The 27,458-nt window shown below is 41.5% G+C and overlaps 1 protein-coding gene and 2 pseudogenes across 3 annotated transcripts in view; 2 read left to right on the plus strand and 1 right to left on the minus strand.

Moving 5' to 3' along the window:
* NEBL (nebulette) overlaps positions 1–27,458 on the minus strand; it is a 390,572-nt gene that overhangs the window by 217,523 nt on the left and 145,591 nt on the right. For both annotated transcript variants that reach the window (XM_033209543.1, XM_033209542.1), the window contains exon 3: positions 15,502–15,586. In XM_033209543.1, coding sequence (XP_033065434.1) covers positions 15,502–15,586 — 85 coding nt within the window. The remainder of the gene's footprint in view (positions 1–15,501; positions 15,587–27,458) is intronic.
* LOC117082651 lies at positions 6,477–6,848 on the plus strand (annotated as a pseudogene). Its single transcript, XR_004436720.1, has one exon. The product of XR_004436720.1 is annotated as a transmembrane protein 258-like (transcript).
* On the plus strand, positions 24,298–26,826 carry LOC117082648 (annotated as a pseudogene).

The raw sequence follows: 27,458 nt of genomic DNA on the forward strand, positions 1-27,458 counted from the left end.
ACCACCTACTACTGAAACCTTATCCTACACTGTAGAATATTTACCATGTCAAAGGTCTGTTAGATGATATTTGTATTTTATTACAGAAATAAATTTTTAAATTATAAATCAACAGAAAATTAAAGATTTAAAAATCAATTGTATTAGTCCATTCTCACGTTGCTATAAAGGGTAATTTATAAAGAAAAGAGGTTTAATTGGCTCACAGTTCTGCAGGCTTACAGGAAGCATGGATGGAGAGGTCTCAGGAAACTCACGATCATGGCAGAAGGCAAAGGGGAAGTCGGCACATCTTCACACAGTGGAGTAGGAAAGAGAACGAGCAAAGGGGGAAGCACTACACACTTTTAACAACCAGATCTCGTGAGAACTCATTTACTATCACGAAAACAGCAAGAGGAAATCTGCCACCAAGATTCAGTCACCTCCCACCTGGTCCCTCCTCCAACACGTGGAGATTACAATTCGACGTGAGATTTGGATAGGGATACAGAGCTAAACCATATCATCAATTAATGAGGTCTCTTTCACACCACTACCCATAGTGTTCACTCTAATTTAAAATGCCTTAGACTGAACCCACCGTGATGGGTTTAACAACGTCACAGTTATTTTCACTACGCGGCTTTTTTTTTTTTCCAATTTAACCCTAATATCCCATTTTCTCCAAAAGGAGCTCTACGTTTTTCTTCTCTGTTTTCACAGTCACCACCTTGATCCTGCCTCCTAACTTCTTCACACGGGGCTTCTTTAATTTCTCCAAGCTTTGCGTTTCATAAAAACCCTAGACCACAGCTCTTCTGCAGTGTTTCCCTACACTAATTAAGGAATTCATCACCTGTTTCTACTAATGCTTCTTCCACCCTGGGGAACACAGACCCACCTGCCTGACCTCCCACGCCATGCAGCTGACACCTTTGGAAGGAAACAGCGTTATGGATTAAGCTCACACTTTCTCATGTCTTGTTTCTGTTCCATTGTCTCCTGACAACCCATGTCCCTGCAGCCAACACCTTGCCTGCCCCACAATTTCTCCTTTAATGCTGGTTTCCCTAGCATTTTGGTTGAAAGAATCTTTTGTTATAAAGCCATGTCAAAACACGCACATTTGAACTATATTCTGAACCAGATTATTCTTCAAAGATGGAAACTATGAATTTTCCTTTTGTATCCCTACTGGTACCTAAAACCTACATCTGAAACCAACACTATTCAATCAATGATTATTGACTGAGGGATGACGTCATGAGTTTCTTGAATCGACTTGGGTTGTATACATCCTGCTGTGCAGCTAAAAGGTTCTCAGGCAGGATCTTTCTAATCAGAATAGGGTTGTTCTCTGCACAAGCATAATTGCATGAGGAATATAGGAAAATTGCCGTATAATTCTGCTTTTCATAGGAGCTAGCCTTTGCTTAAATTATTCAATTATTTTAAGATTTTACATAAATCTCAAAATGTATCTAAATTTCTTGGGGAAGAAATGCATGAAAGGGAATAAAAAATATCTGAAAAGCACTTTCAGTTCTTGTCTCCACTATGGAAATGTATAAGCAAACCAAAAGTAGTCCAAAAAATCAAGAATCCATGAGTGCATCAAACGTGTAACACGGGTAAAAATTCTGGTTTGATTCCTGTAGTTCAAAACAACAGAATGCATTGTAACCTGAAATTTTTTCTCATATGTATGCAGATAAATACATGTATATTAAAGACAATTGAATTTGAGCATCAGATTGTTGATTTTTTTAAACCATTCTAGCTTTTAACTGACCTACATTGATTCCTTTACGTTAAGAATGCAGTGGGTATTTGGTAACAACAGTGTTGTTTGAAGAAGTTTCCTCTACACGAAATCTTCTCTAAAATGCAGACATCATTATGAATAAATGCATGAATGAATAAATGCATCATTAATTAATAAAAAAATAAAAATTCAAAGCCATTGAAATATTGGAAAAATGTATTAAAAGAGTAAAATTTTGGGGGGAAAAATGCCAGGAGTGTTCATTATTTGGGACAACGTTTTATGGAACTGGTTCTCAAATATTAACATGCATAAATAAGAATCACCTGGAGAATTAACAATGCAGATTTCTGGGCCTCCCGTGTTAGTGGGTCTGGGACCAGGCCCATCGATGAGCACTCTCACCGGATTCGCTAGGCAACTGTGATGCATACAGGCAGGCAGGAAAAGACAATTTGGAGAAACACTGACTCACAGAAAGCATCTCACCTTTCTTTTTCCTCTAAAACCCTTTCAGTATTATCCTTTCAAGGTCTTTAGGCATTTCTATGGAGAAACTGGAGAAGAGGCAAAAGATGAAATCAAGACCTCACCCAAACAAATTCTTAGGTTCTTACTGGCCTGAGAGTAACACCTCATGCCCTCCATTTGCACCCTCACAACCAAATGAACAGACACATATCAAATTGAAGACAGGAAGTTCAACTGCATCTGTAAACAGTCCCTGACTTGTGCAGACACACCCACACTCACATCTTAGTTCTTTAAGGAGCATGAGGCCTAGTGTATGACATAAAATAGACATCCAATAAACATTTGCTAAAAGACCAAATGCCTTTAGAGCAATAAGTCACGGAATATCCATCTAAGAAGTCAGCAGGGAGACCCCCAGCTGGTCAAATTGGCCAGGGCAGCCCCCAGCAGCCTGAACGGTAAAGCCCCAGTGTTACTGACTATGAATAAGTAAAACAGCAAAATTTAAAATATACATAAGCAAAACTTTTAAAATTATTATCTGGCCAGGCACAGTGGCTTGCCCCTGTAATCCCAGCACTTTGCAAGGTCAAGATGGGAGGACTGCTTGAGCCCAAGAGTTCAAAACCAGCCTGGGCAAAATACGTAGACCCCATCTTTCCAAATAAAATAAAATTAGCCAGGCATGGTGGTGCATGCTTGTGGTCCTAGCTACTAGGGAGGCTGAGGTGGGAGGACTGCTTGAGCCCAGGAAGTCAAGGCTGCAGTGAGCTGTGATCATGCCACTGCACTTCAGCCTGGATGACAGAGCGAGTGTCTCAAAAACAATAATAATAATAAATTAAATGAAATCACTATTTTATTTCTTTTTACATCTACCCACCCACAAGTATAATCTGATACAATTAATTACTGTCATACTAACACTTTTATATTTTTAAGTATTGTAATCTTTTTTTTCCTTTATTTGCTAGGCTCACCCTGTAAGCTCTAAGAACCAATGTTAGTAACCTGGAATATATTAATCCATATTTTTCTACCTATACATATATTCCTAATCAGAGTTATACATATATAGACATAGATACGCACATGCAGGCACACACAGACGGTTTTGTCATCTCTATGCTTTTCTGCATCTGTGTTTCTCAGTGAGCAACATTTTACAGCCATACCTCCAAGGCATTTGGCTATAGATCTCTATTTCCTTCCTTTAAATGACTGCATCATATTCTTTGGTATGGATTATCATAATGTAACTCACTATTCTCCTGCAGATGAGCTTTCACTCTGTCTCCAGTTTTGTGCACTACAAACGGCGCTGTCATAGACATCCTTGTACTTATGTTTTCTATGCTGATAATTTTGTTCCTATGGGAGAGATACCCAGGAGTGGAATTGCCAGACCAAAACGTATTTGTATTTTTCAAGTTTTAACACTTGTTGCTAGATTGCTTTTTTTAAGGCAGTAAGAGTTCATGTTTCCAAAAGAGTTAATATTTTAATGGAGATAAAATAAAATTGTGCTTAGAAGGCAGGGAGTCCATCATCTTTCTGTGACAATGCCGCCACTTTCTGTGAGACCTGTAAATCCAACCAGTCCTTCCCTGTTCCTTCCCTTGGCCAGCCCAGCCACTCCTGCTAAAGCTTGAGACTTTCTAGGGTTCCACTGATGGGGGTCACTATGCCCTGAATGTATATTTTAAAGCTAGCTACCATAACTTTTCCAAACAAGGAGTTGCACGGCTTTCACCAAATTTCCGTAGTGGTCCATGACCCAAAAAGTGTTAGGAGCCACCCGTCTAGAGTCTGATGGACGACAAGAGGATATTGCTTACGACATGATTTGATTTTGCCAAGGATAACAATAAGAAGAAAGTTGCTTTTATTGGAGAAGTCTTCCTGTGTCCATGAAGCAATCAAAACCATTTTCGATTCACATTATTTTAAGAAGGAGCAAGTTCTATAAATAGCTGACAAAAGGGTACAGGTGTTGGGCGGGGAAAGAAAAACAGAAAGAGCTCCTTCCAAACAAGATAAAGCACCCTTTCTTATTCGACATATTTCTCAGAGAATTTGGCATCTGATCCGTGGAAAGAGGAAAAGAGTCACCTTTGGGTTTCTTTCAAAGAAAGGGTAAACATTTCAGTGGAGAATGAGAGGAGAAAGCCAAATGAAATACAGAAAAAAAAAACTGTTTACAGAATTTGGGAGAATATATTTTGAGGGGACCCAATAAACACCTCTAAGTCAGGGGTCAGGTCTTTCCTCCACTCATCCCCTCTCCCCAGGGCCGCTGGTCTCTCGCCTCACACAGCCCCCACCCAAGAGCAGGCAGGGCTGGGCCAAAGGAGGTATCCATTAAATGCAGATTAAACCAATATATAATTAAAGCACCTTATACAGAATAAGTTACAGAAAGTACGGAGGGTCCTTCAGTGAGATTTCTTTGCTGGTAAAGGTTTGAAACCAACAATACCATGGTCTTTCTCCATTTGTAATTTATGCCAAGAAAGAACTGGAAAAGCATCTGTCCACCTGTCAGAAAAGTGTCTTGTTCTTCATTCTTATAAGACTCTTGTTTTTTATGAAACTACCTTCCATTCTTTCTACTTCATTTCATACATTATCACCCTTATCATCCAACGGCACAATATCATCCAGGTGATTGCTTAGTGTGGTTATTTATTAGCAACCATTAAATTAATAAGATCACTGGCCTCTAGTTTAAAATCTACAACAAAGGGCAAAGATGAAAACAGACATAAAAAATCCTTAAATTATGAACAAAATACACAGAGAAAGACCCAATAAAACAGGTAAAGCCTCTTTAATTATGTCTATGCTTGTTATACATTAGAATGAGAGATCTGTCCTCTGGAATCAGTAATATTTTGAAAAAGATCTCATTACCACACTTCCAGAAGTAATACTACATATTTCTGTTACGCTTTGTCATGTTAGCTATTTCTTAAAACATACGGAATAACTAAAAGAGCGAGACTGCAAAGCTAATTCACAGACGCGGAACTTAGATTACAATAAGGTGACTGTTAGACTGTCCAGCAGTGAATTAAATCATACTTAGTCATTGATAACAAAAGAGAAAAGACACTTCATGTTTTCTCGGTCTTTCAGGTTTTCAAGACTTTTGTGAACATTGTCCTTCCAAGTTAACTTTGTTATATTATTATATATGTGTGTGTATATATGTGTATAGGTAGATGTTATACAAATGTATGTAAAAGCATGCATATATTTATATGCGTATTGCATATGTTTGCATATCTATATATATGTACAGCAGTCCCCTCTTCTCCCTGGTTTCACTTTCCACAGTTTCAGTTAACTGCAGTCAACTGTGGGCTGAAAACAGGTGAGTAAAGTATAATAAGATATTTTGAGAAAGAGAGAAACCACATTTGCATGACTTTTTTTACAGCATTCTGTTGAAATTATTCTATTTTACTATTAGTTACTGTTGTGTTTTTTTAATTTTAAATTTTTTTTCCATAGGTTTTTTGGGGAACAGATGGTATTTGGTTACATCAAAAAGTGAGCTAAGGACATGAATAGACAATTCTCAAAAGAAGATATACAAATGGCCAACAAACATATGAAAAAATGCTCAACATCACTAATGATCAGGTAAATGCAAATCAAAACCACAATGCAATACCACTGTACTCCTGCAAGAATGGCCATAATCAAAAAATCAAAAAATAATAGATATTGGCGTGGATGCAGTGAAAACCTGCTGTTGGGAATGTAAACTAGTTACTGTTGTTAATCTCTTCCTGTGCCTAATTTATAAATTAAACTTTATTGTAGATAGATACAAATAGGAAACAGCAGTATTTATGAGGTTTGGTACTATCTGCAGTTTTCAGACATCCACTAGAGTTCTTGGAACATATTCCCTGCAAATAAGGGGTGTCTACTGCATGCCTATGTATGTAATGTATGTATATGTATGTATATCTACATATATGTATATTACATGTAATATTTATTATATATGTATAAAAAACACATATACATACACACTCCTAAGACATTAAGTGGTATTCCTATGAAGAATAAAATATGCTAGAATAAAAAGATTCAAAGCCTTGGAAATTATCCAATTCTAAGGAAAACTTATATAACAGATATGTTCTCTGTCCAATAGCAGAAATACAGTTAAGAGCTACTTTGGTTTAGGCTCCTGCCGACGTGTGCTTCTGGTGGCGGGGCGGCGGATTAGCTGCGCGGGGCAAAATGGAGCTCGAGGCCATGAGCAGATACACCAGCCCAGTGAACCGGCTGTCTTCCCCCATCTGACCGTGGTGCTTTTGGCCATGGGCATGTTCTTCACCTCCTGGTTCTTCGTTTACGAGGTCACCTCTACCAAGTACACTCGTGATATCTATAAAGAGGTCCTCATCTCTTTGGTGGCCTCACTCTTCATGGGCTTTGGAGTCCTTTTCCTGCTGCTCTGGGTTGGCATCTACGTGTGAGCGCCCAAGGGTAACAACCAGTTGGCTTCACTGAACCCCTGCTTTTGTAAATTACCTTTTTTTTTACTGTTGCTGGAAGTGTCCCGCCTGCTGCTTATAATAAAGGCAGATGTATGGCAAAAAAAAAAGGCTACTTTGGTTTTAATTTCAATGGTTTACAAGCATTAAAGCCATTCTAGAGGTTTTTTTTAAAAAATCAGTATTAAGGTTCTACAATTGCCTAATTAAAAATAGAATAGAATTCTTGGCTTTACTATATTTCACTTTTTTGGTTTAAGCAAATCACTTGGAATTGGTATATTTAGCTGTCTGGTGTCTAAAATACTGTGTGCTTAGGAAGCTAACTCAGTAGCGGCCGGGCGCGGTGGCTCAAGCCTGTAATCCCAGCACTTTGGGAGGCCGAGACGGGCGGATCACGAGGTCAGGAGATCGAGACCATCCTGGCTAACACGGTGAAACCCCGTCTCCATTAAAAATACAAAAAAAAAAACTAGCCGGGCGAGGTGGCGGGCGCCTGTAGTCCCAGCTACTCCGGAGGCTGAGGCAGGAGAATGGCGTAAAACTGGGAGGCGGAGCTTGCAGTGAGCTGAGATCCGGCCACTGCACTCCAGCCGGGCGAAAGAGCAAGACTCCGTCTCAAAAAAAAAAAAAAAAAAAAAAAAAAAAAAAAAAAAAAAAAAAAAAAAAAAAAGGAAGCTAACTCAGTAGCTAAAGATGCTTATTAGATTTCCCTTAGAAGACATTCACAGATCATGGATTCCTGTAAACAAGAAAAATTCCACAGAAATAGGAACTCAGTGTCAGTCAAAAGGGGTCCAGAGCAATTCTACCAGTTAGGATCAAATTTGTGTCACCTTAATTTCTGATGTAGCATCATCGTGATCCTTGACCTCACCAAAAATCAAGACAGAGGAAAGGAGAGAGAGAAGGAAAGTCTAATTGCTCTCTTCCGACATTTTGGAATGAGAAAAACTCCATTTTACAAAGCACAACCCATATTTTGGAGGCCCAGGTATCTCATTTCAGAATACAATACAATTGTCCCAAATGGAAGCTTTTTTAAAGTATGATGTTAACATAGACAGGCTCTCACTCTGTCACCCAGGCTGGAGTGCAGTGGCATGATCATAGCTCACTGCATCCTTGAACCCCTGGCCTCAAGTGATCCTTCTGCCTCAGCCTCCTAAGCAGTTGGGGCTAGAAGCATAAGCCACCATGCCTAGCTTGTTTATATTTATTTGTTAATTTTTTTGGCAAAGACAATGGTCTCTCTATGTTGCCTAGGCTGATCTTGAACTCCTGGCCCCAGGTGTTCCTCCTGCTTCAGCCTACCAAAGCATTGGGATTATAGCCATAAGCTACTGTGCCCAGCCTGATTTAATACTTTTAAAGCATTCTCCTTGATAGACAGGCTATATATTCAAATGTCTAATTCAAGGGCCAGTTACCAGACTCTGACCCACTTACTTATAACAAATAGCCTAGAGCCTGCCCCCGCCCCGCAAAGTACAGCTCTCACACCTCCACCGTGGGCTCTGGGAATGATAGAAAGGGAGGTAGGGTGGGCCAGGAGGGAATCAAAGGACCAACTTTCCAGGCCTTGGGAAACAGATGATAAGGATGCAGGTCATTTCAGGAGGGATGAGAGTAGAACACCAGGTCCCTGTGATTAAAGGCTCAAAAACCCAGTGGTGACACAAAAATCAAAACATCTTGGTTATTTTCCTGTCTCCCACTACTGACATTTTTGTCTCTTACATCATTTCATCCAGGATTAAAATGGCCGGGGCGGGGGGGGGGGGGGGGGCGCGGGGCACGGCAGAGGGCGGGGATCTGACTTATGGGAAACTGTGAGGATGAGAGAAATCGCAAAGGTTGGAGGTAACATCTGCTTAGCATGCTGTGCTCCCTGAAGGAAATGTGCCACATCCAGTGAATTCGTCCCCTTTGAAGTTCTTACTCACATTCACCCATTCCTATATGTGAAACGTAATCTCTCATCATTTGCATTGCCTCAAAACCTTGAAAAGAAACACACTGAAGCGTCTCCCAATGAAATTTTACCAATTCATACATGAGAAAGTCCTTACTCGGAGAACAAGAAGCATCACCATGGATCAGAAGACAGCATCAAATGGTGGAAAATCAAAAGGGGGAGGTGTAAAGCTGCCAAAATTAGGTTCAAAGAAAAGAGAAAGTTAGAAGGCAAGCATAAAAGGTTTCTTGTCCAAGACCAGCAGAACCCAATAAAAACTGTCTGGAGAAACAGTGTTTGTGTTTAGAAGTCTGAAGTTGTCCAATGAGACAAGACATAATAAGAGGGCCAGTCACAGTGGCTCATGCCTCTAATCCTAACACTTTGGGAGGCCAAGGCGGGCAGATCACTTGAGGTCAGGAGTTCGAGACCAGCCTGGCCAACATGGTGAAACCCCCGTCTCTACAAAAATTAGCCGGGTGTGGGGGCACATGCCTGTAATCCCATCTACTCAGGAGGCTGAGGCAGGAGAATCGCTGGAACCTGGGAGGCAGAGACTGCAGTGAGCTGAGATCATGCCAGTACACTAACAGAGTGAGACTCCGGCTTAAAAAAAAAAAAAAAAAGAACTCAATAAAGAGCACAGTCCCCTAGGGTTAAAAAATGGGGAACAATGAATATACATTTGGAAATGGGATCCAGAGCTGAGCAGGACATAGCAGACTGTTCTAAGATTTTATTATGCATCTGCTGCAGAAAGGTATACAGGCCTCCAACTCCCCAAAAGTGCCTTAAAATATATCCTTAAAATACACTCCATTCTCTCTGCAGGTCTTGTTGCAGTTTTAAGTTTTTCCTATTTATTATTATTATTAATATTACTTTAGATATAGGGTCTCACTCTGTCACCCAGGCTGGAGTGCAGTGGTGTGATCGTAGCTCACTACAACCCCAAATTCCTGGGATCAAGTGATCCTTGCACCTCAGCTTTCCAAAGCACTGGGATTACAGGAGTGAGCCATCAGGCCTGGCCTATTTTTTATTACATTATTACCACCCTCTCTCCCATTAGACCATAAACCCCCTGAGAATATGGGCCTCACCTGGTTTCACTCACTGCAGGATATCCAATTACTGACACACAATTGGCATTCAGTGGCAAATGAAATTTAGGTCAAGTTTATGATCAGGCAATCATAGAGAGTGGGACTTGAAACTTATGGACAATGCTATCCAAAATAGCTCTCCAACTGTCTTTGGATAGTCAATGGAGTTCCTCAGTCAGGGATTCATCACTTTGAAGGAAGTCAGACTTCAGCAGACACACTTTAAGATGTAACTCCCACCTGAGAAAGGTTCTGTTTTAGGTAATACCAGTAAGGTCCACCTTACTGAATGGTTAGGTGACAGACAACTGAGAGAGAAACCCTCTGGAAATGGAATATAAAATAAGAAGGTTCAGAAACATGCCAAAGGCAAGCCACATTACCGCCTTCTTGAGCTTCCAAAGGTTTATACTAAACACGTGCCTTCATTTCTCCCAAAAGATGTTTAACTATTATGTTCCCTATAAAAAAATCACTTTGCCTTCTCACCCTTACTGCTATCATATATTGTACTTCCTATGAACCATGTTTTTATGACTCTGCAGAAATCTGGAAGATTAAAAAAGAATCAACATAGATTACAAAAGAAAGACTCAAAGGTTCCAGAATGATTTGCATTCTCTCCATTATCATTTTCCATCTTTCATCGTATCAGCCCTCATAAATTACACACACTCCATTTAAGAGCACAGTGAGCCCCAAATCCCTCTTATTTTCAACATGATTGCAAATAGCTAAGCCAAGCACATAAACAACTAAGTGGGGAGTAGCTATCATTTTGTCTTCATTTTAAGCAGCCTTTTTCAAAACTATGCTCTACAGAAGCCCAGGTTCCCTCAAGGCTCTGGGGTTGGGAAGATGAGCAGGGTCGGGGGGTTTGGAGATGCCAGGAGCTTGCTCCCCTCCCCTGCTTCAATCATGACAGCTCTGTGTTGTTGTCTTCTCAGTGGGAGCTCCCACTCAGAATTTCATCGGAAGAACCATTTCAATGGCTTAGAGAAGTCTCCAGACCCCTGGTTCAGAGTACCCAAGCATCTATGCCTTCCCTTCCAGTAAGAGTGTGCTACACAGCCCGAAAAAGGAAACGCTTTCTACCACACGATACTAAAATAATCAGTAAGCTTCTTTTTCTGTTTTTTGCGGTTTTTTTGTTTGTTTGTTTATTTGTTTCTTAGAGTCTTGCTGTGTCCGCCAGGCTGCTGGAGCACAGTGGTGTGATTATAGCTAACTGCAGTCTCCAACTCCTGGGCTCAACAGGATCCTCCTGTCTCAGCCTCCTGAGTAGCTGAGACTACAGATATGCACTATCATGCCCTAATTTTTTATAAAATGTTTGTAGAAACAGGGGTCTCCCTATGGTGCCCAGGCTGAGGTCAAACTCCCAGCCTTAAGCAATCCTGCCACCTCAGCCTCCCAAAGTGCTAGGATTACAGGCATAAGCCACAGCACCTGGCTAGAAATTTCTTTTTTAAGGGGCCTTTCAAAGCACCTGGATGTTTTAAGTTTAGGGCTCACCCAACTTACAAAAAGTTTGTGTTCCAAAACTTTTGTTTCTAAGTCAGGGCTTCGGATCTCACTTTCCTAAAGAAAATGAGGTGAGCCAGGCCCAAGGCAAGCAGTAAAAGCCTGATGCCCCCGCAGGTGAACTATAATGTTGCCGATTCCACCAGAAGCAGTCTTACTTTTGCTTCTTGTTGAATGGACTACTGTGGACCCGTTGGGGCGTCTAACCACTCTTTATCCTAGTTCTTTGAAGCAGTTCATGCTGTGATGTGTGATCAAAAGGGAACTAGTGACTATAAAAGGGCTTTCCCTTCCTCTCTTCCTCTTGACTGCCAAGGTCCAGGGCAGTCCACATCTACTGCAGTCAGGGGCTGGCCGAGTGGATGTTCACCACGTGCTGGATAAAGCCTGTGAACCACTGGCTCTAAAGAGCTAACTCTTGGTTTGTTTATTCGCAGTATTTCATAAAATTTTATTATGACAATCTGGCACCTGATACAGATTCCAAAAAAGCTTGAGAGGATTTAGCATTTAGATTAAAAATATTCACAGTGTTTATAACCCTCTCAAGAAGAGAGAAGGGGGAAATAAAAAGAAAAGAGAAAAATTTTAAAGAAAGAGATAACAGTGGGTAACTATAAATAACTTTCTAGATTGGATTGGAAAATAATTTTTGATTTTCTTTATGTTTGGCTCATTTGGTAAGCTAATGAACTGAAAGAACTAGTTTTAACCACACAACTCTAAAAGATTTCAGAATTTGAAAACTTAAGAGCTATGAATAGATTTGATTCATTTAGCACCAAAATGATCAAAAGAAGCCTATAAAATTTTAATAGTCAATTTTCCACCAAAACCAGTGAGCTGTAGAATTCCAGATATCAAAACTCTAAGGAAATGCTCTCATGCAGAATCAAATCATTTAATAGGCTAAAATGGATTCCAATGCCATTACTGAGTATCACCATTAGGATGGACACCTATCCACGTTTTTGCAAAAATGGAAATATTCCTACATTAGTGTTCTCACCTCTCACCCAGAAAAAAAGAAATCATAATGACTTCTTCCTACTTATACTTAATGCCATATTCTACCTTTACATATACTGCATCATCCCTTGTATTGCAATTCTTTGCTTACAGATCTTTTCTAGGTGCTTTCTGAGCAAGGGGACCAGAGTACTGGTGAACAGTGTGGACATCAAGGGCTCAGAGATCTAGGTCCCATTCCAAGGGCCTATTCCATACCAGCTAAGTGTGAAAGAGCAAGTTATCGAAATTCTCTAAAGGTTGAATGTTTTATCTAAATAGAGATAATACTAAACACCTGTACCATTGAAGTTGTTTGTGATTAAATAATACATGTAAAATTATGTCCTTGGAATACAGTAATGCTCTTGATGATGATGATGTCTTTATATCCCAGTGCACAGAGTAGGTAATCAATACGTGTTTCTTGAATTGCACTGAATTTCCCCATGTTGTCTGCTTGATGGAGCCCAATTGCTTCTAAAGAAGAGGACATTTGAGCAAAATCTTTATAAAGATCCGACGCCTTCCCCTGACTGCTGCTTGGCGATCCCACAGATCTTTGCACATCTCGCCATTAGCTCTTGTCCCACCAGCCTATAATTATTTGTATATGCTGCCCTTTGAAGCTTGCAGCTGGCCACATCAGGGAGAATAAAATCAGCCATTCATAAAACAGTGACCTTGTTTTTCTTTGCATCTCCAAAGTCAGACACATAATAGGAAAACAATAAATGCTTGCTCCTGGGATGTGCTGAAGGCATCTATAACCACTAACCGAGCCCAAAGGGTGTGGTGTGCCTTCGAAAGGGAGGAGACAGTGTTTATATCAGATTCTTTCTCAACCTTGAAGGCTCCATTCAAATCTCACATCTAGCACAAAGCACTACTGAGTCCAATCCACACTGATTCTTCTCTCTTTTTTTTTTTTTTCCCCGAGATGGAGTCTTGCTCTGTTGCCCAGGCTAGAGTACAGTGGCACTATCTCAGCTCACTGCAACCTCTGCCTCCCGTGTTCAAGCAATTCTGCTTCATTCAGTCTCTCAAGCAGTTGGGATTATAGGCATCCACCACCACTCCCAGCCAATTTTTATACTTCTTGTAGAGATGAGGTTTCACCATGTTGGCCAGGCTGGTCTCAAACTCCTGACCTCAAGTGATCCACCCACCTCGGCTTCTCAGCCTTATCTTTCTCTTTTTCAGTCCTTATAACAAATTAAATATAGTCATTCCAAGATGTGTGTTAGTCCTCTTTGCTCAGATACCCTATAAATTTATGAAGGGAGGAGAAACTAATTATAAATTATTTTACACAGTACCAAAGCATATCACAGGCAGGAAATGAGTATTTGATTGCTTGATTTACTTCTATGTCCAGTGTGTAATTGTCCAGAATTACCTGATGAACACTAACTTGACGAGAAGAAAGGCACATTGGATCTGCACAAAGCCAAGATCTGGTATCCCCGAGGGTGTGAACGAACAGAGGTGTTCTTGCCGGCCTCCATAATAGTGTCTCTCCTTGGCCAGCACTCAATTTTTGTAGCCAAAACCAGTACACAAACACCAGCATCTCACACAAACTAAAAAGTAGCTCCCAACCATGTATTCATGGCATTGTTAACCAACAGTAAATTCCACTTGGAGATTATTTCCTCTAATTAAATGGACTGAGAAGTGATCCCAAGTCCCCTGGAAAGAGACTACAGGCAACTGCAACCTCCCCTGTGATTAGATACACCATCAAGGAAATTATTCAATCCCAAGCCACTGAAAGCTGCCTGCTCTCATTAAGAAAGAGCTTCAGGCCGGGCGCAGTGGCTCATGCCTGTAATCTCAGCACTTTGGGAGGCCGAGGCGGGTGGATCACGAAGTCAGGAGTTCAAGACCAGCCTGGCCAAGACGGTGAAACACTGTCTAGACTAAAAATACAAAACTTAGCCAGGCGTGGTAGCAGGCACCTGTAATATCAGCTACTGGGGAGGGTGAGGCAGAGAACTGCTTAAATCCAGGAGGCAGGGGTTGTAGTGAGCCGAGACTGCACCACTGCACTCCAGCCTGGGCAACAGAGCAAGACCCCGTTCTCCCATCCACCCCAGAAAAAGAGCTACAGACTGACATTTTCTAAGCCTGTTAGTTGAACACCACTTTCCTTCACAAATTCTGTGCTTTTCCCTTTCACATACCAGAAATTCTCAGGGACCATCATTATCACCATCGTAACAAGCCTCCACAGTCATAGAATATCTTCTCACTTTTTGAAATGCTTTCACACCTACCTCATTTAATACTTACAGACACCCTCAAGACAGGTAGATAAGATGGACTGCCTCAATGTACATTAGTGCAAACATCAGAGAAACTGGCCTAAGGCCACAGCCAGTGAACAGATGAAGGAGGCCTACAACCACCCAGCCTTCCCTACCTCCACCTGCCTTCTCCCCTCTTCCCTCCTTACTTCAGCACTGACCAATGGATTGCAACGTAGTTGCTCCCTGTCTTCCTATGGGGTGCCAGGAAAGACAGCTTCTTTGAAAGAGAGCACCCCATGTTTACTAAAAGATCGGGTGTCCCTGCAGAAAACTCTGCCACTCACAACCCTAGTCTTAACTGATGTGTTTCACCATATTGAAGGCAAGTTGCCATCTAACATGGTTGACCGGGAGCCAATTGTGGTGTTCTCATCTTTGTTCATGCTGTCAATGTGACATATGAAAGAAATATGAACAAAGTGACAGGAGGAAAACAAAGCCCGTGGCTGGTGTGAGATACACAGACGGGGTGTTAGCCCCACACGCACTGCAACTGGGTCAAGTTAACACCTTGTTTTTCCCCACATATGCGGTGTGGAAAAGCTATTTGTAAAACGTGTTTAAATATTTAGGACCAAATAAGTCAAGATTGTTAGGAAACATCGACTCTGACCGGAACTCATTTACTCGCCCTAGTCCAACGTGAATAACAAAACTGAGAATATCAGGACAATTCAAGACCGGGAACAATACAGATGTTCAACACTTTTACCCGGAATTCCCACACAGGCCTGCTCTCAGGCTCCACACCGGCTGGTGACCCGGCAGGAACAGTATTTGGACAACAATCTCAGAAGAGCAGCCTTGTGAAAAATCTGTAGTGCCAAAGGAACAAAACAAATCTTCTAGAAGTTACCTGACTCTGCAATTCACTTTGCTGCTTCAGGCGAAGATTTTCAGGTGTATCTGCCACCGTGGTGAAGGACTGCTTTGGGTAGTGTCTGTGGAGAAATTTTTTAAAGGACATAATTAAAATATTGTGCTACAAAACAACACTTTCACACATACCCATTGTTTTGCGCATCCCCCCCTTTCCCCACTCCATCACAGCAGAAGAGGGACCTGAGCTTGGCTCACAACTTAACATTGGCTTCTCTTTTCTAAGAGCATCTTCACACATGCTCAAGGTTCTCCTAATCTCCACCATTCCTCCACCCCACACATCGTTCCAGCATGAGTGCCAGCTCATCCATCCTTCCACCAAACTTCCTGACAAAGAAGCCTCACCTCACTGTCCCTGCCCATCTCCTCTCCGACTCACTCCCCAACTCTATGACTGCCTTCTGGCTTCTGTTTCTATAAGTTTCTCTTGCCCATTATAATGACTTCCTGTGGACACAACCAACAGACATCTTGTAGTCCTCCTCTTGGGCGGCCTCCCTCCATCTTGAAATGTTCTTTCCGCGGGTTTACACACACCCCTGGCTCAGCTGCTCCCTCTAGTGGTTCCTTTCCTGTCTCCTGCCGGCTCCCCTAAGTCTGCGCATCCCCCTACTCAAGGTGCTCACCTGGGATCTCTTCTCTTCTCAGTCTACACCATCACCCAGGGATCACATCATTCCCGCAGCTTTGGGACCTCTCTGCAAGCTGACTACTCCCAAGTCTGAGTTTCAGATCCAATAGCATTTCCATTTGCAGATTCCATACGCAGCACAACTCCACCAGTACAAAACGCAGCTGTTTATGACTCCACTCCTCCCTGGATCTTCTTTTTCATTTATTATATTAGTGTCCTATTGCCCAAGTCAGAAAGCTGGGAGTAATCTAGATTCCTCACACATCCAATCGCTCGTTCACCAAATCTATTGATCTTATCTGCAAATATATCTCAAATATTTACTTTTATAAATGTATATATGTGTATATGTCTCCATCTTGACTCCATTTTTTAATTGTCTGCCACATTTATCGTTTAGGTGACTACAGCACCAGCCAGTCTTGCCCTTCTCATCTGAGAACAATGTTCTCAAATGCAAATCTGATCACGTCACTCCCCTGAGTAAAACCTTCCCGTTGATCTTGGAATAAAGTCTGGCCTCCTGTCTAACAAGGCCCCCATGGCCAGGCCTCTGCAGACTTCTCACTGAGAACACTGCATGCTTCTGTTGCAGGGATCGCTTCAGTCCCCGGAGTTCCCCCTTCTCGTTCCCTCTGCTCCCCTGACACGTTATTCCCCTTTCCTGGATAATCCATCCCTCTTCCCACCCCACTTCCCATTTTTTATAAACTGTGTTTATTTTTCAGGTCTTGCCTTAGATGTCACTTTCTCCAGGAAGCTCTCCTGGCCTCCCGAGTTTGGGTCAGGAATGGCCCTCGGATGGACTTTTCTGCCCCTGTGCTAATGCTTATCATGCTCATGGCTTTTCTTATTGGCAGGCCTCTGCCTCACAGTACAACGAAAGTTCTGTGGCAGCAATGGTGGGCTGTCTTGTCCCTTGCTGGGGTACATTCCTGCCTATATCACTAGCACCTACTAGTGTCTATCTCCTAGTGTGACCTTAATAATTACTCGTGGACAGAAGAAATGAAGGGATGGAGGGGGACAGAACAACCACCCAAAGAGCCCAGCCTTGGCTACAGCCAAACTTCAGCGTGTCCTATAAGGCATGTCATCACATTTGTGCAAACATGCGGTGGTCTCTCATGTTCACAGATGACCCTCCTGGTGGTGAGGAGACGGCATTTCCTCCCTGTGTGAGGGTAAAGACTCAAACACTGATTCAGAGCTGCCGTCCCGTCTACTCACTGCTCCCACGTTCAGCTGGTGCTGAGGAGACAGCTTTAGCTGCTGTGACCCCATGGCCACAAAAGCCACAGAGCTCAGAGCTGCTCCTCAAAGAACATCCTCTCATTCCCTCTGCTCCCTCTCTAGCCCCTCTCCTTTCTGGTATCCACATGTGTCTCTTCCTGTGGCTTCTCAAATGTCCTCACTGTCCTCACTGTTTCAAACTCGACTCTCCTCGTAAAAGGTTCTTTTCAGCATCCCTGTCCCTGGCGTCCCATGAGAAGGCTGATGCAGTAATCATTTGTCAGTGCAGATAAAACCTACCCAAAGCACGCTAGCACTTCTGAAATAAAGATTAAATATTGTAACTCCCATGGAGTCAGATTCATGGTAGGAAAACGTACATGCAAGTCTCATTTTTCCAGCATTCTTCAGGAATTCAATGTCCCATATAAGCCAAAGTTCCAGGTAATTGGAGTTAACCCCATAACTGCTGGACTCATTTTAACTATTTTAATTAACATCCTTCAAAACCCTTTACATGATTTTCCTGCCTTCTTAGAGTATAAACAAACCTAGTTATATTTTTTCCTGATAATATAGGTCATCTTAATAGATATTATCAGACCATGATATAAAGAAGTCATGCTTTTGAAGTTTATAAAGGTAAATAACCTAAATCATACAAGATGATTGTACTTGTATAACCGCTGGCCTGTCAGAAGATAATTTCTTACACATAGCACTCGGTTCTGCCTCGTCTTCTCTAGATAGTCAAGTTTGTTTAAAATGTTGGTAAATACCAGAGTTATTGATTCAAGCAAGTAAGTTGTAGCAGGTAAGATCTTTTGCTCTCCTTATGCTGAAGTCAGACACAATGTTGGCCACACTCTTCCAAGGGCTACTTCTGAACTATGTTCCAGACAATAGACAGAGGAAGTTGGGCAGACAACTCTGGTGCGTTGTGTAATATTTGCAAGTTCCAGCTTGGAAAGTTGAACTTTACTGAACTTTAAAATGTAGCAACTACGTATGGCTGTATTTTAAAGCTATAGTAACAACTGAGCATGTTTTCTCGTGTTTTGTTTTACAAAATGTATTCTGTGGGATAAAGTTGCCACTGAGATTTTCAGGTCTCTATGATGTTTAATTTGAAAATTTTATATATGGATTTTAACCATTTTTAAACTGTAATTAGAATCCACTCTCAAATGTGTTACAGAAACTTTGGCCCATTGGAAGATCCACTTCATACTAACTTACAGGTTCACTCAGTTTGGGGGCATGCTTTGGGGAACAACCTTCTTCTGCCATTTACATTTAATTTAAAATTCTGAGTTGGGCACAGTGGCTCACGCCTGTAATGCCAGCACTTTGGGAGGATGAGGCAGGTGGATCACTTGAGGTCAGGAGTTCAAGACCAGCCTGGCCAACATGGTGAAACCCCATCTCTACTAAAAATACAAAAAAAATAGCCAGGCATGGTGGTGTGCACCTGTAATCCCAGCTACTTGGGAGGCTGAGGCTGCAGAATCACTGGAACCCAGGAGGCGGAGTTTTCAGTGAGCTGAGATTGTGCCACTGCACTCCAGCCTGGGAGACAGAGTGAGACTCCATCTCAAAAATAAATAAATAAATAAATAAACAAACAAATAGATAATAAATAAATAAAATTCTGCTTAATCATTTAATTAAGGAGCATCCTGAGATTGAAAAGTGAACTGTTGGAGGAGTGTGCAATTTGTACCTCTGCACTATGTGTGCACAAATTTCCTCCATGCAAGGCAAAAACGAATTCTATTTGGATAGTAATGAACTTCACTTGCTGCCCATACCACTAAGTTTGCAGCATCATTTCAGGAAAACAATCAAATTGTTCTCACCATTTGACTTTGCAACGTGAAAGCGTGATAGATTTGAACTTATAAAATATATGCATATAAACAAAACACTACTTTGATATGTTTGGTATGAGCACCAAACAAAGTTCTATTTGGAAAAAAATACTCTGGGGGGGGAAAAAACATTGAAAAGCTTTTGCTGTCTTTTAGAAAAATATCCTGCTAACCTCATGACCAAAGTGCAAACTTACTAACAGACTATGCAAATGTACATTGATATCTAGGACTAGAAACAGATGACGATGCTTTGTACCTTTTCCAATTATCTTTTTAAATCCTAAGATTTAATGATTTTTTTAATAGTGGGTTAATCAATATGTAGCATAACTTTCTCTAAAGTGCATAACAGGAAGAAGTTATACAAAATTTTGATGTAGGAGAGAAAAAGTTCAATTTAGTATTAGTAACCAAAATAATAAATGCTGAAGGAAAGAAGGAATTTATACCTGAAACTACCAGGGGTCATGAGTACTAAAATGAATTAAAGAGGATTGGGGGATTCACATTATATTGAGAACTAGCAAAATTCAAGAGAATAAGATCTTCAAAAAAAAAAGAAGGCTTAACTATTGAGAGAGAGTGGGATGGCCTCATGAGTTGAGACCATAAGACTCAGAAGAAATAAGTGTAGTTATGGAGATGGCAATTCATACGGCCTTATATTGAAAATAAAAATTACAGTATCTGTAGGAACCTAATTAATTTCAAACTCAACGCATCTGAAAATCCCATCAAACACTGGATTTCTCAACATCATGTCCATGTAGTAATGTCCATCTAATCTAATTCAACAACACTCTACTCTGAAATCACAATCTCAACTTCCACTCACCCACAACTCCACCTCTCCAGCAAAAAAGAAAAAGAAAAGAAAACCAGATACAGAAATAAACTGAGGGGCTGGTGGTCCTCGTGTGATTATAAAAGAGAGAAGTCAAGCATCTAACACGAATCAGTAGCACCATACAATTAGTTCTAAAGCCCTTTCCAAACACCACATTTAAAAGGTTGTGAAAGGTCTTCCTAAAAATTTGTCTTGAACAGAATTCTTAAGGAAAACAGAAGATTTCTCCACCAGGCCTACAGGAAGAATAACACTTTTTCCCTCCTCCATATTAAGAGTAAGAATGTAGGAAGAAGACACAGGGCATGAGCAATGGATGTTCAAAGAGAAACAGGAAGCAAGTAAAAAAAAACAAAACAAAACAAAACAAAAGGAGGAATGGATGAATTGACACATTCATAAGTTTCCTGGAAAACAAAACATAATTGTGGAAATATGACATGTAACGCATTCAGAGCTGGTTGAGAGATGTGGGGAACATGCTGAAATGTTTAGCATCATAAACAGAAGTCTCTTAGATGAGCTATGCAACAATTGGCTGAAGTGTGTGTATCAAGACTGAGCTGACAGTTGCAACAAATCCAGATTTCCATAAAATGCTGTATTAAAAATAAAGAGAGAGAATCAAGATAATAATAGAAGACTGCATCTGAAATAGCAAAGTTAGGTCACAGAAAGACGACTTCAAATTTTTTTTCTCTGTGAGATTCAGTTGTTAAAAATATAGGAAAAGTTATATGCAAATCACTAGACCAGAGCTCGTCAAAATGCAGGAAGCAACATAAGCAAATGGCAACCTCCATGGAGATGGGAATGAGAAAGAACATGACTGGGGAGAGCAAGAACCCAGAAACACTCTCTTTTTATCCAGAATCCAGTGCTTATAGGAGCACAGGAGTCAAAGTGCTTGGGTTTGTACTTGGCTAGTCTACCTTCCATCTGTGTGCCTTTGGGTTAGGCTTCTTATTCTCTCTGGCCTCAACTTTTTCATCTATAAGATAAACATAACAATAGCACAATTCGAGCTTGCTGCAAAATTCACACGTATAAGTCATCTGAAACCATTTGTGGCTCATAGTAGGCACTCAAGAAAATGTCTGCTATTAATTATAATATTATTATTACTATTACTATTAATACTACAGCTACTAACTACTGCTACTTTCTCTTTGCTCTCCTGCAAAGTAATTTAACCTCTGTGCTTCACGACCTTCATCTCTATAGAGGGAATAAAATATTCCTGGTTCTCTCATGAAGCTGCTGCTGGAATCAGATGAAAAAAGTTTTATAAATGGAAAACTACTGTAAATGTGAAATATTAGTGAACAACTCAGACATATAAAGCTAAGATCTTCATGGATTTATTTTCTGTAAATCCTGTGTTTTCATACTGTCCTCAGAGGACATTTGGCAATAGGCAACGTCTGTAGACATTTCTGGTTGTCACATTTGGGAGTGAGTAGGGAGGGGAAAATACTACTGACATCTCGTGGGCAGAGGCCAGGAATGCGGCTATCCTACAGTACACTGTACAGCCCCCTCCCTGACAGACTTATCCTGTCCCAAATGTCAACAGTCCTGAAGTTAATAAACTTTGTTTAATACATATAAATCTCTAACATTATAGGCAACCACTCATTTTAAGACTTCTAGCTCTAACAAATCTCTAAACTTTGTTTTCATTCTGTCTCCTGGTGAAATCAAACAGCCACGACGCCCTCTTAATCTTTTGCCATATTCTAAGTCAATTATATCCATCTCCATCTTCTCCCTCCTGAGCACTTAAGTCCACCTTCTCTGGCTTTCCATTTACCTGACCACTGTCGCATTTACACTCAAACTAGAGGATCTGACAGCAGAATTCAGATGTCAAAAGAATTTGTTGCTATATGATGATTTCCTTATGGGCTCTATGTGAAAATGAGTTAACATGGCGGGGCTGCATGCTAGCGTTTGAAAGGTGTGCTTACAAGGATGGCCCTTCTCTGGTGTCTGCGAACTTGAATTTGGGGAGGGTTTTCTACCATCATTAACCACCAAGAGTGGTTCACTGTGCTGAAGCTGTTTGTACAAACAGCTAAACACCTGTTTTCTTTGTGGGTGTCTGGAATTTGGTGATAACCCACTCCCCCTCTCCACCACCCCTGGGCACTAAGTCTCTAAGGAGCTTCGCTGGTTGGCAGTGTTTGACGTAGGTTGTCACAATTCATTGCTGGAGGAGTTAAGCGCATCCCATGTGGCTCTGCTGGAACAAGCGTCTCGTTTCCTCCTGACCTGTCCCCATGCATTTTACCTTTGCTGATTTTGCTCTGCATCTTTTCACCGTAACAAATCATGGCCGCATGAATAAGCGGGACTGTATGCTGAGTCTTGTGAAATCTCCCAGAGAATCATCAAACCTGAGGATGTTCTTGGGGACCCCCAGCACAGGCCCCTTTGTGTGTAACAAGCTTTCATTCGTAAAGGAAGAAGCATACTAACACATTTAACATATTATTTATTTTTTAAAAAAATATACAACTTTATCGTTAAAAAAAAAATTTCAAATAGAGTCTCACTCTGTCACCTAGGCTGAAGTGCAGTGGCAGGATCACACATCACCACAGCCTTGACCTCCCGGACTCAGGTGATCCTCCCACCTCAGCCTCCTGAGTAGTTGGGACCAGAGACAACTGCCACCACACCCAGCTAATTTTTGTATTTTTTGTTGAGATGGGGTTTCACCATGTTGCCCAGGCTGGATCTCAAACTCCTGGGCTCAAGCAATCCAACCGCTTCAGCCTTTCAAAGTGCTAGGATTACAGGCATGAGCCTCCATACCTGGCCATATTTTTTAAGACCATTTAAAAAGCAAAAGTCCTAACCTCACATTATGAAACTGGCTTTTTAGCTCCTCCTCTGTGAGTTAGGAGACAGACCAATCTCTTTGCTTGGCACCATGTTTCACACTCTGATTTTAACAAAGGAAGTCACTTTGCCCGAGGACCAAGACCATAACTAACTGTTAGGGAAGCAGGAAGATGATAGAAGGTTTAAATGTAATTTTAATTATTCCTCCTAAGTCTGAACCACTCCATTTTGTAGCAACAATGATTGTTTTATGTCATTCAAAATTATCTTTAAAGAATGAGAAATAGGCCGAGTGCAGTGGCTCACACCTGTAATCCCAGCAATTTGGGAGGCGGAGGCAGGTGGATCACATCACCTGAGGTGAGGAGTTCGAGACCAGGCCAATGTGGTAAAACCCTGTCTCTACTAAAAATTCAAAATTAGCTGGGCATGGTAGCGCACTCCTATAATCCCAGCTACTCAGGAGGTTAAGGCAGGAGAATTTCTTGAACCCAGAAGGCAGAGGTGGCAGTAAGCTGAGATTGTGCCACCGCACTCCAGCCTGGGTGACAGAGCGAGACTCCATCTCAAACATCTCAAAAAAAAAAGAAGAAGAATGAGAAATAAAACGTTTAAAAATAAGCAGACTCTGAGAGAGATTACCACGATCAGGTCTTCTATGAAGCTACTTATTATAAAGGATACACTGTCAGGAGGAAACAAAATAATTCCAGAAGGAAAAGCTAAAACGCAAAAAAGGAGAGTGGCAAGCAAATAAAACGTAAATGTGCACACAGGCATGCACAGGCACACACACACACACACACACACACACACATTGTGTGGAATAATAACAATGTCTACTACGTAGGATTTTTTTTAACGACAAAGCTAAAATACTAGATAGTAAGTTGAGAGGGCATATGAGAATTAAAGTATTCTAAGATCTTTCTATTCTTCATGAGAAAGGTTAGAATATTATTGAGTTTTCGATTTTGTTTAAACACATGCAATAACATTTTAAGTATAATCACAAAGAATGGAAATAAGATTACATAAATTCAAATCCTACAAAAGGGAAAATATCAAATTTTTTAGAAGAACCAAAAATCTAACTCAATATAATTTTTTTAAAAAAAAATGAAAACAGAGAGAAAAAGCATAGAATAAACAGGACAAATAGAAATTAAACAGTTGGAAGAAATAATTCAATAATCATAAAAATGTAAATAGGCAATACTTGCCAGCTAAAAGATTGACATTGTCATATTTTTTAATTCCACTATAAAATAGCTATACTAATATGAGACAAAATGCCTTTTAAAATGAAAATGTTGCTTTCCTGCTCCCAACATGGCAGCCTCAGCAAAAAAGAAGAATAAGAAGGGGGAAAACTATCTCCCTAACAGACTTTCTGGCTGAGGAAGCGGGGACTGGTGGAGGAAGCACCTATGTTTTCAAATCAGTCAGCTGGGCTGATGAAACAGATGACCTGGAAGGAGGTGTTTCAACAACTTGCACAGTAACCATAACAATGTGCAATGTGCACAGGGCGCCTGCAATTGACTGTTCAATCCTTCCCACTGCTCCACGGGCTGCCCGGGAACCCAATATCGACTGCAGCCTTCTTCCCAAATCGCCCCCCTACACTGCTTTTCTACAGAACCTACCCTATGATGTGACGGAAGAATCAATTAAGGAATTCTTTAGAGGATTAAGTATCAGGGCAGTGCGTTTACCACGTGAACCCAGCAATCCAGAGAGGTTGAAAGGTTTTGGTCATGTTGAATTTGAGGACCTGGATTCCCTGCTCAGTGCCCTGAGTCTCAGTGAAGAGTCTCTAGGTAACAGGAGAATTGGAGTGGACGTTGCTGATCAAGCACAGGATAAAGATAGGGACGGTCATTCTTTTGGCCATGATAGAAATCGGGATTCTGACAAAACAGATACAGACTGGAGGGCTCGTTCTACCACAGACAGCTTTGATGACCACCCGCCTAGAAGGGGTGATGATAGCTTTGGAGACAAGTTTTGAGACCGTTATGATTCAGACCAGTATGGCGATGGGTACTGGTATGAGTATCCGGATGGCCCATGCCAGGATATGGATCGATATGGCGGTAGGAATCGCTATGATGACTGAGGCAGCAGAGACTATGCTAGAGGCTGTGAGTCCTGGATAGGCAGTGGCAGAAGAGCATTTGGCAGTGGGTACCGCAGGGACGATGACTACAGAGGAAGCAGGGACCGCTATGAAGACCGATACAACAGACGGGATGATGGGTCGTGCAGCTCCAGAGATAATTACTCTCGGGATGATTATAGGTGTGATGATAGACGGCCCCCACCCAAAGACCCAAACTGAACCTAAAGCCTCATAATACTCCTAAGGGAGATGATTCTTCCGCTAGTACCTCACACTCCATTCGAGCTGTTTCTGTCTTTGGAGGGGCAAAGCCCGTTGACACAGCTGCTGGAGAAAGAGAAGTGGAAGAACGGCTACAGAAGGAACAAGAGAAGTTGCAGCGTCAGCTGGATGAGCCAAAACTAGAACGACGGCCTCGAGAGAGAGACACTCAAGCTGGCGAAGTGAAGAAACTCAGAAACCGGAACGGTCGAGGACAGGAAGTGAGTCATCGCAGACTGGGACTTCCACCACACCCGACAGAAGTCAGTCAGACCAGGATGCAGGAAGGAGAGAGAGTGAGAAGTCTCTAGAAAACGAAACACTCAATAAGAAGAAAGATTGTCACTCTCCAACTTCTAAATCTCCCAAACCTGATCAGCCCCTAAAGGTAATGCCAGCCCCTCCACCAAAGGAGAATGCTTGGGTGAAGTGAGGTTCTAACCCTCCTGCCCCATCTCAGAGCTCAGACACAGAGCACCAATACCCTACAAGTGGTGGGGGAAAAGTAACTCCAGCTCAACCGTCTGAGGAAAGACCAGCAAAGAAAGATGAAAATAAAGTAGGTGGGATGAATGTCCCAAAAGACCACACTGGGAACTCTAGCTGTGGTCCAGGAGACCCAGGGAACAAAGACCACTGGAAGGAGTCAGATAGGAAAGATGGCAAAAAGGATCAAGACTCCAGATCTGCACCTGAGCCAAAGAAACCTGAGGAAAACCCAGCTTCCGAATTCAGTTCTGCAAGCAGGTACTCTGCTCTCTCCGTTGACGGTGAAGATGAAAACAAGGGAGAAGATTACACCGAATAGACCTTGACATCTTGTGCTTTCTCCTATTTTCTCTCCACCCTGGAACATTTGAGAGCAAATCAAACCTCCATGCAGACAAGACAAAATAAAACTCATCATCTCCTGGAGACCTTTCTTGCCTTTAAAAAAAAAGAAATGAAATTATTTCACATGCTTCTGCAGCCTTATAAAGTGTTGAAGTTAACTGGAGAATCACCAGCATAGCCAGAGAGAAAGAGACTACAGCTTTTTAGTGGAAAAGTTGTTGTGCGTTGTGTCACCATACAGTTGCTGGTGTGATTAGTGCCTAAGGGTCTCCATTTAGCAAAAATGGTAATGACAGTGATACAGCATCTGCAATCTGGTTGGGCAGTAGGGGAGGAAGGTATAAGGAAAAATGTGAGATGTCTACCTTTCAGTTTTCATCCTATTGTGGCATATGTGATTTCTCTAACATTATCTGAATAAATTTTCCACTCTTGGAAAGGTAGATTAGCCTCAAGCTGTTTTAATCTGCAGGAGGCTGCCAGCCCCTCCTCTTATTTAATTCTGAGTTTTGGGGGCCAGCCTAGGGGGAATTCCTTCTTTGCTTTTTATCCCCCAGGGGGGTAGTTGGGAGTGAGTCTACAAGCCACAAAGAATAGGACTGCATTGGACCAAAATAAATGGGAAAATCATGGTTTGAAAAGAAGCTTTGGGGAGGTGATGAGTCATTTTGCACCAGGCAATAGGGGAAAATTGTGACCTCCAGCAAACACATGAATGGTTATTTCCCGGAGCCGGAAGCAGTTGGGGGTCATGGTAATTCCCAATGTTTTGTGTGTCCTGATTTTACCCTTTCTAAACACTGTCTTTTTTGAAAGTTCAAATATATCCACATTCTGTTGAAACCTTGAAACTTTAAAAATTTAGACTCTTGTTGTCATCTTAAGTTCTTCATGTTACTCTTAACCTCCCAAAAAGCAGCCTCTAGGTCACATAGATGACCCCTTGGGCATTTTCTCTCTCAGCCATGGAGAGCTGTGAAAGGAAGAATCGCTGCTTTTCTCAAGCAAATCAGTTTCTTGATGTCTTTTGGTTCTCACTCCTTGCCCGCTCCTGATGCTTTGACCCCTTTTATAGATCAGAGTGCTCTAGAATAATGGATGGTCTCGGGTGGTGAATAAAGGTAGATAAATAGGGACTGGGACAGTTAAATTGGGAGCCTTTCTTACAATCTTGGTGTGTTTTTCCCCCCAAGTTTCCTTCTCCACTGAAATGCCACACCAATGCTTGTTGGATTTATGAGGTGGCCAGACCAATGTGTTGTTTTTTTCTTTT

The sequence above is a fragment of the Trachypithecus francoisi genome, unplaced genomic scaffold (genome assembly GCF_009764315.1).
Source record: "Trachypithecus francoisi isolate TF-2019V2 unplaced genomic scaffold, Tfra_2.0 Lachesis_group9, whole genome shotgun sequence".
NCBI classification, from domain to species: Eukaryota; Metazoa; Chordata; class Mammalia; order Primates; family Cercopithecidae; genus Trachypithecus; species Trachypithecus francoisi.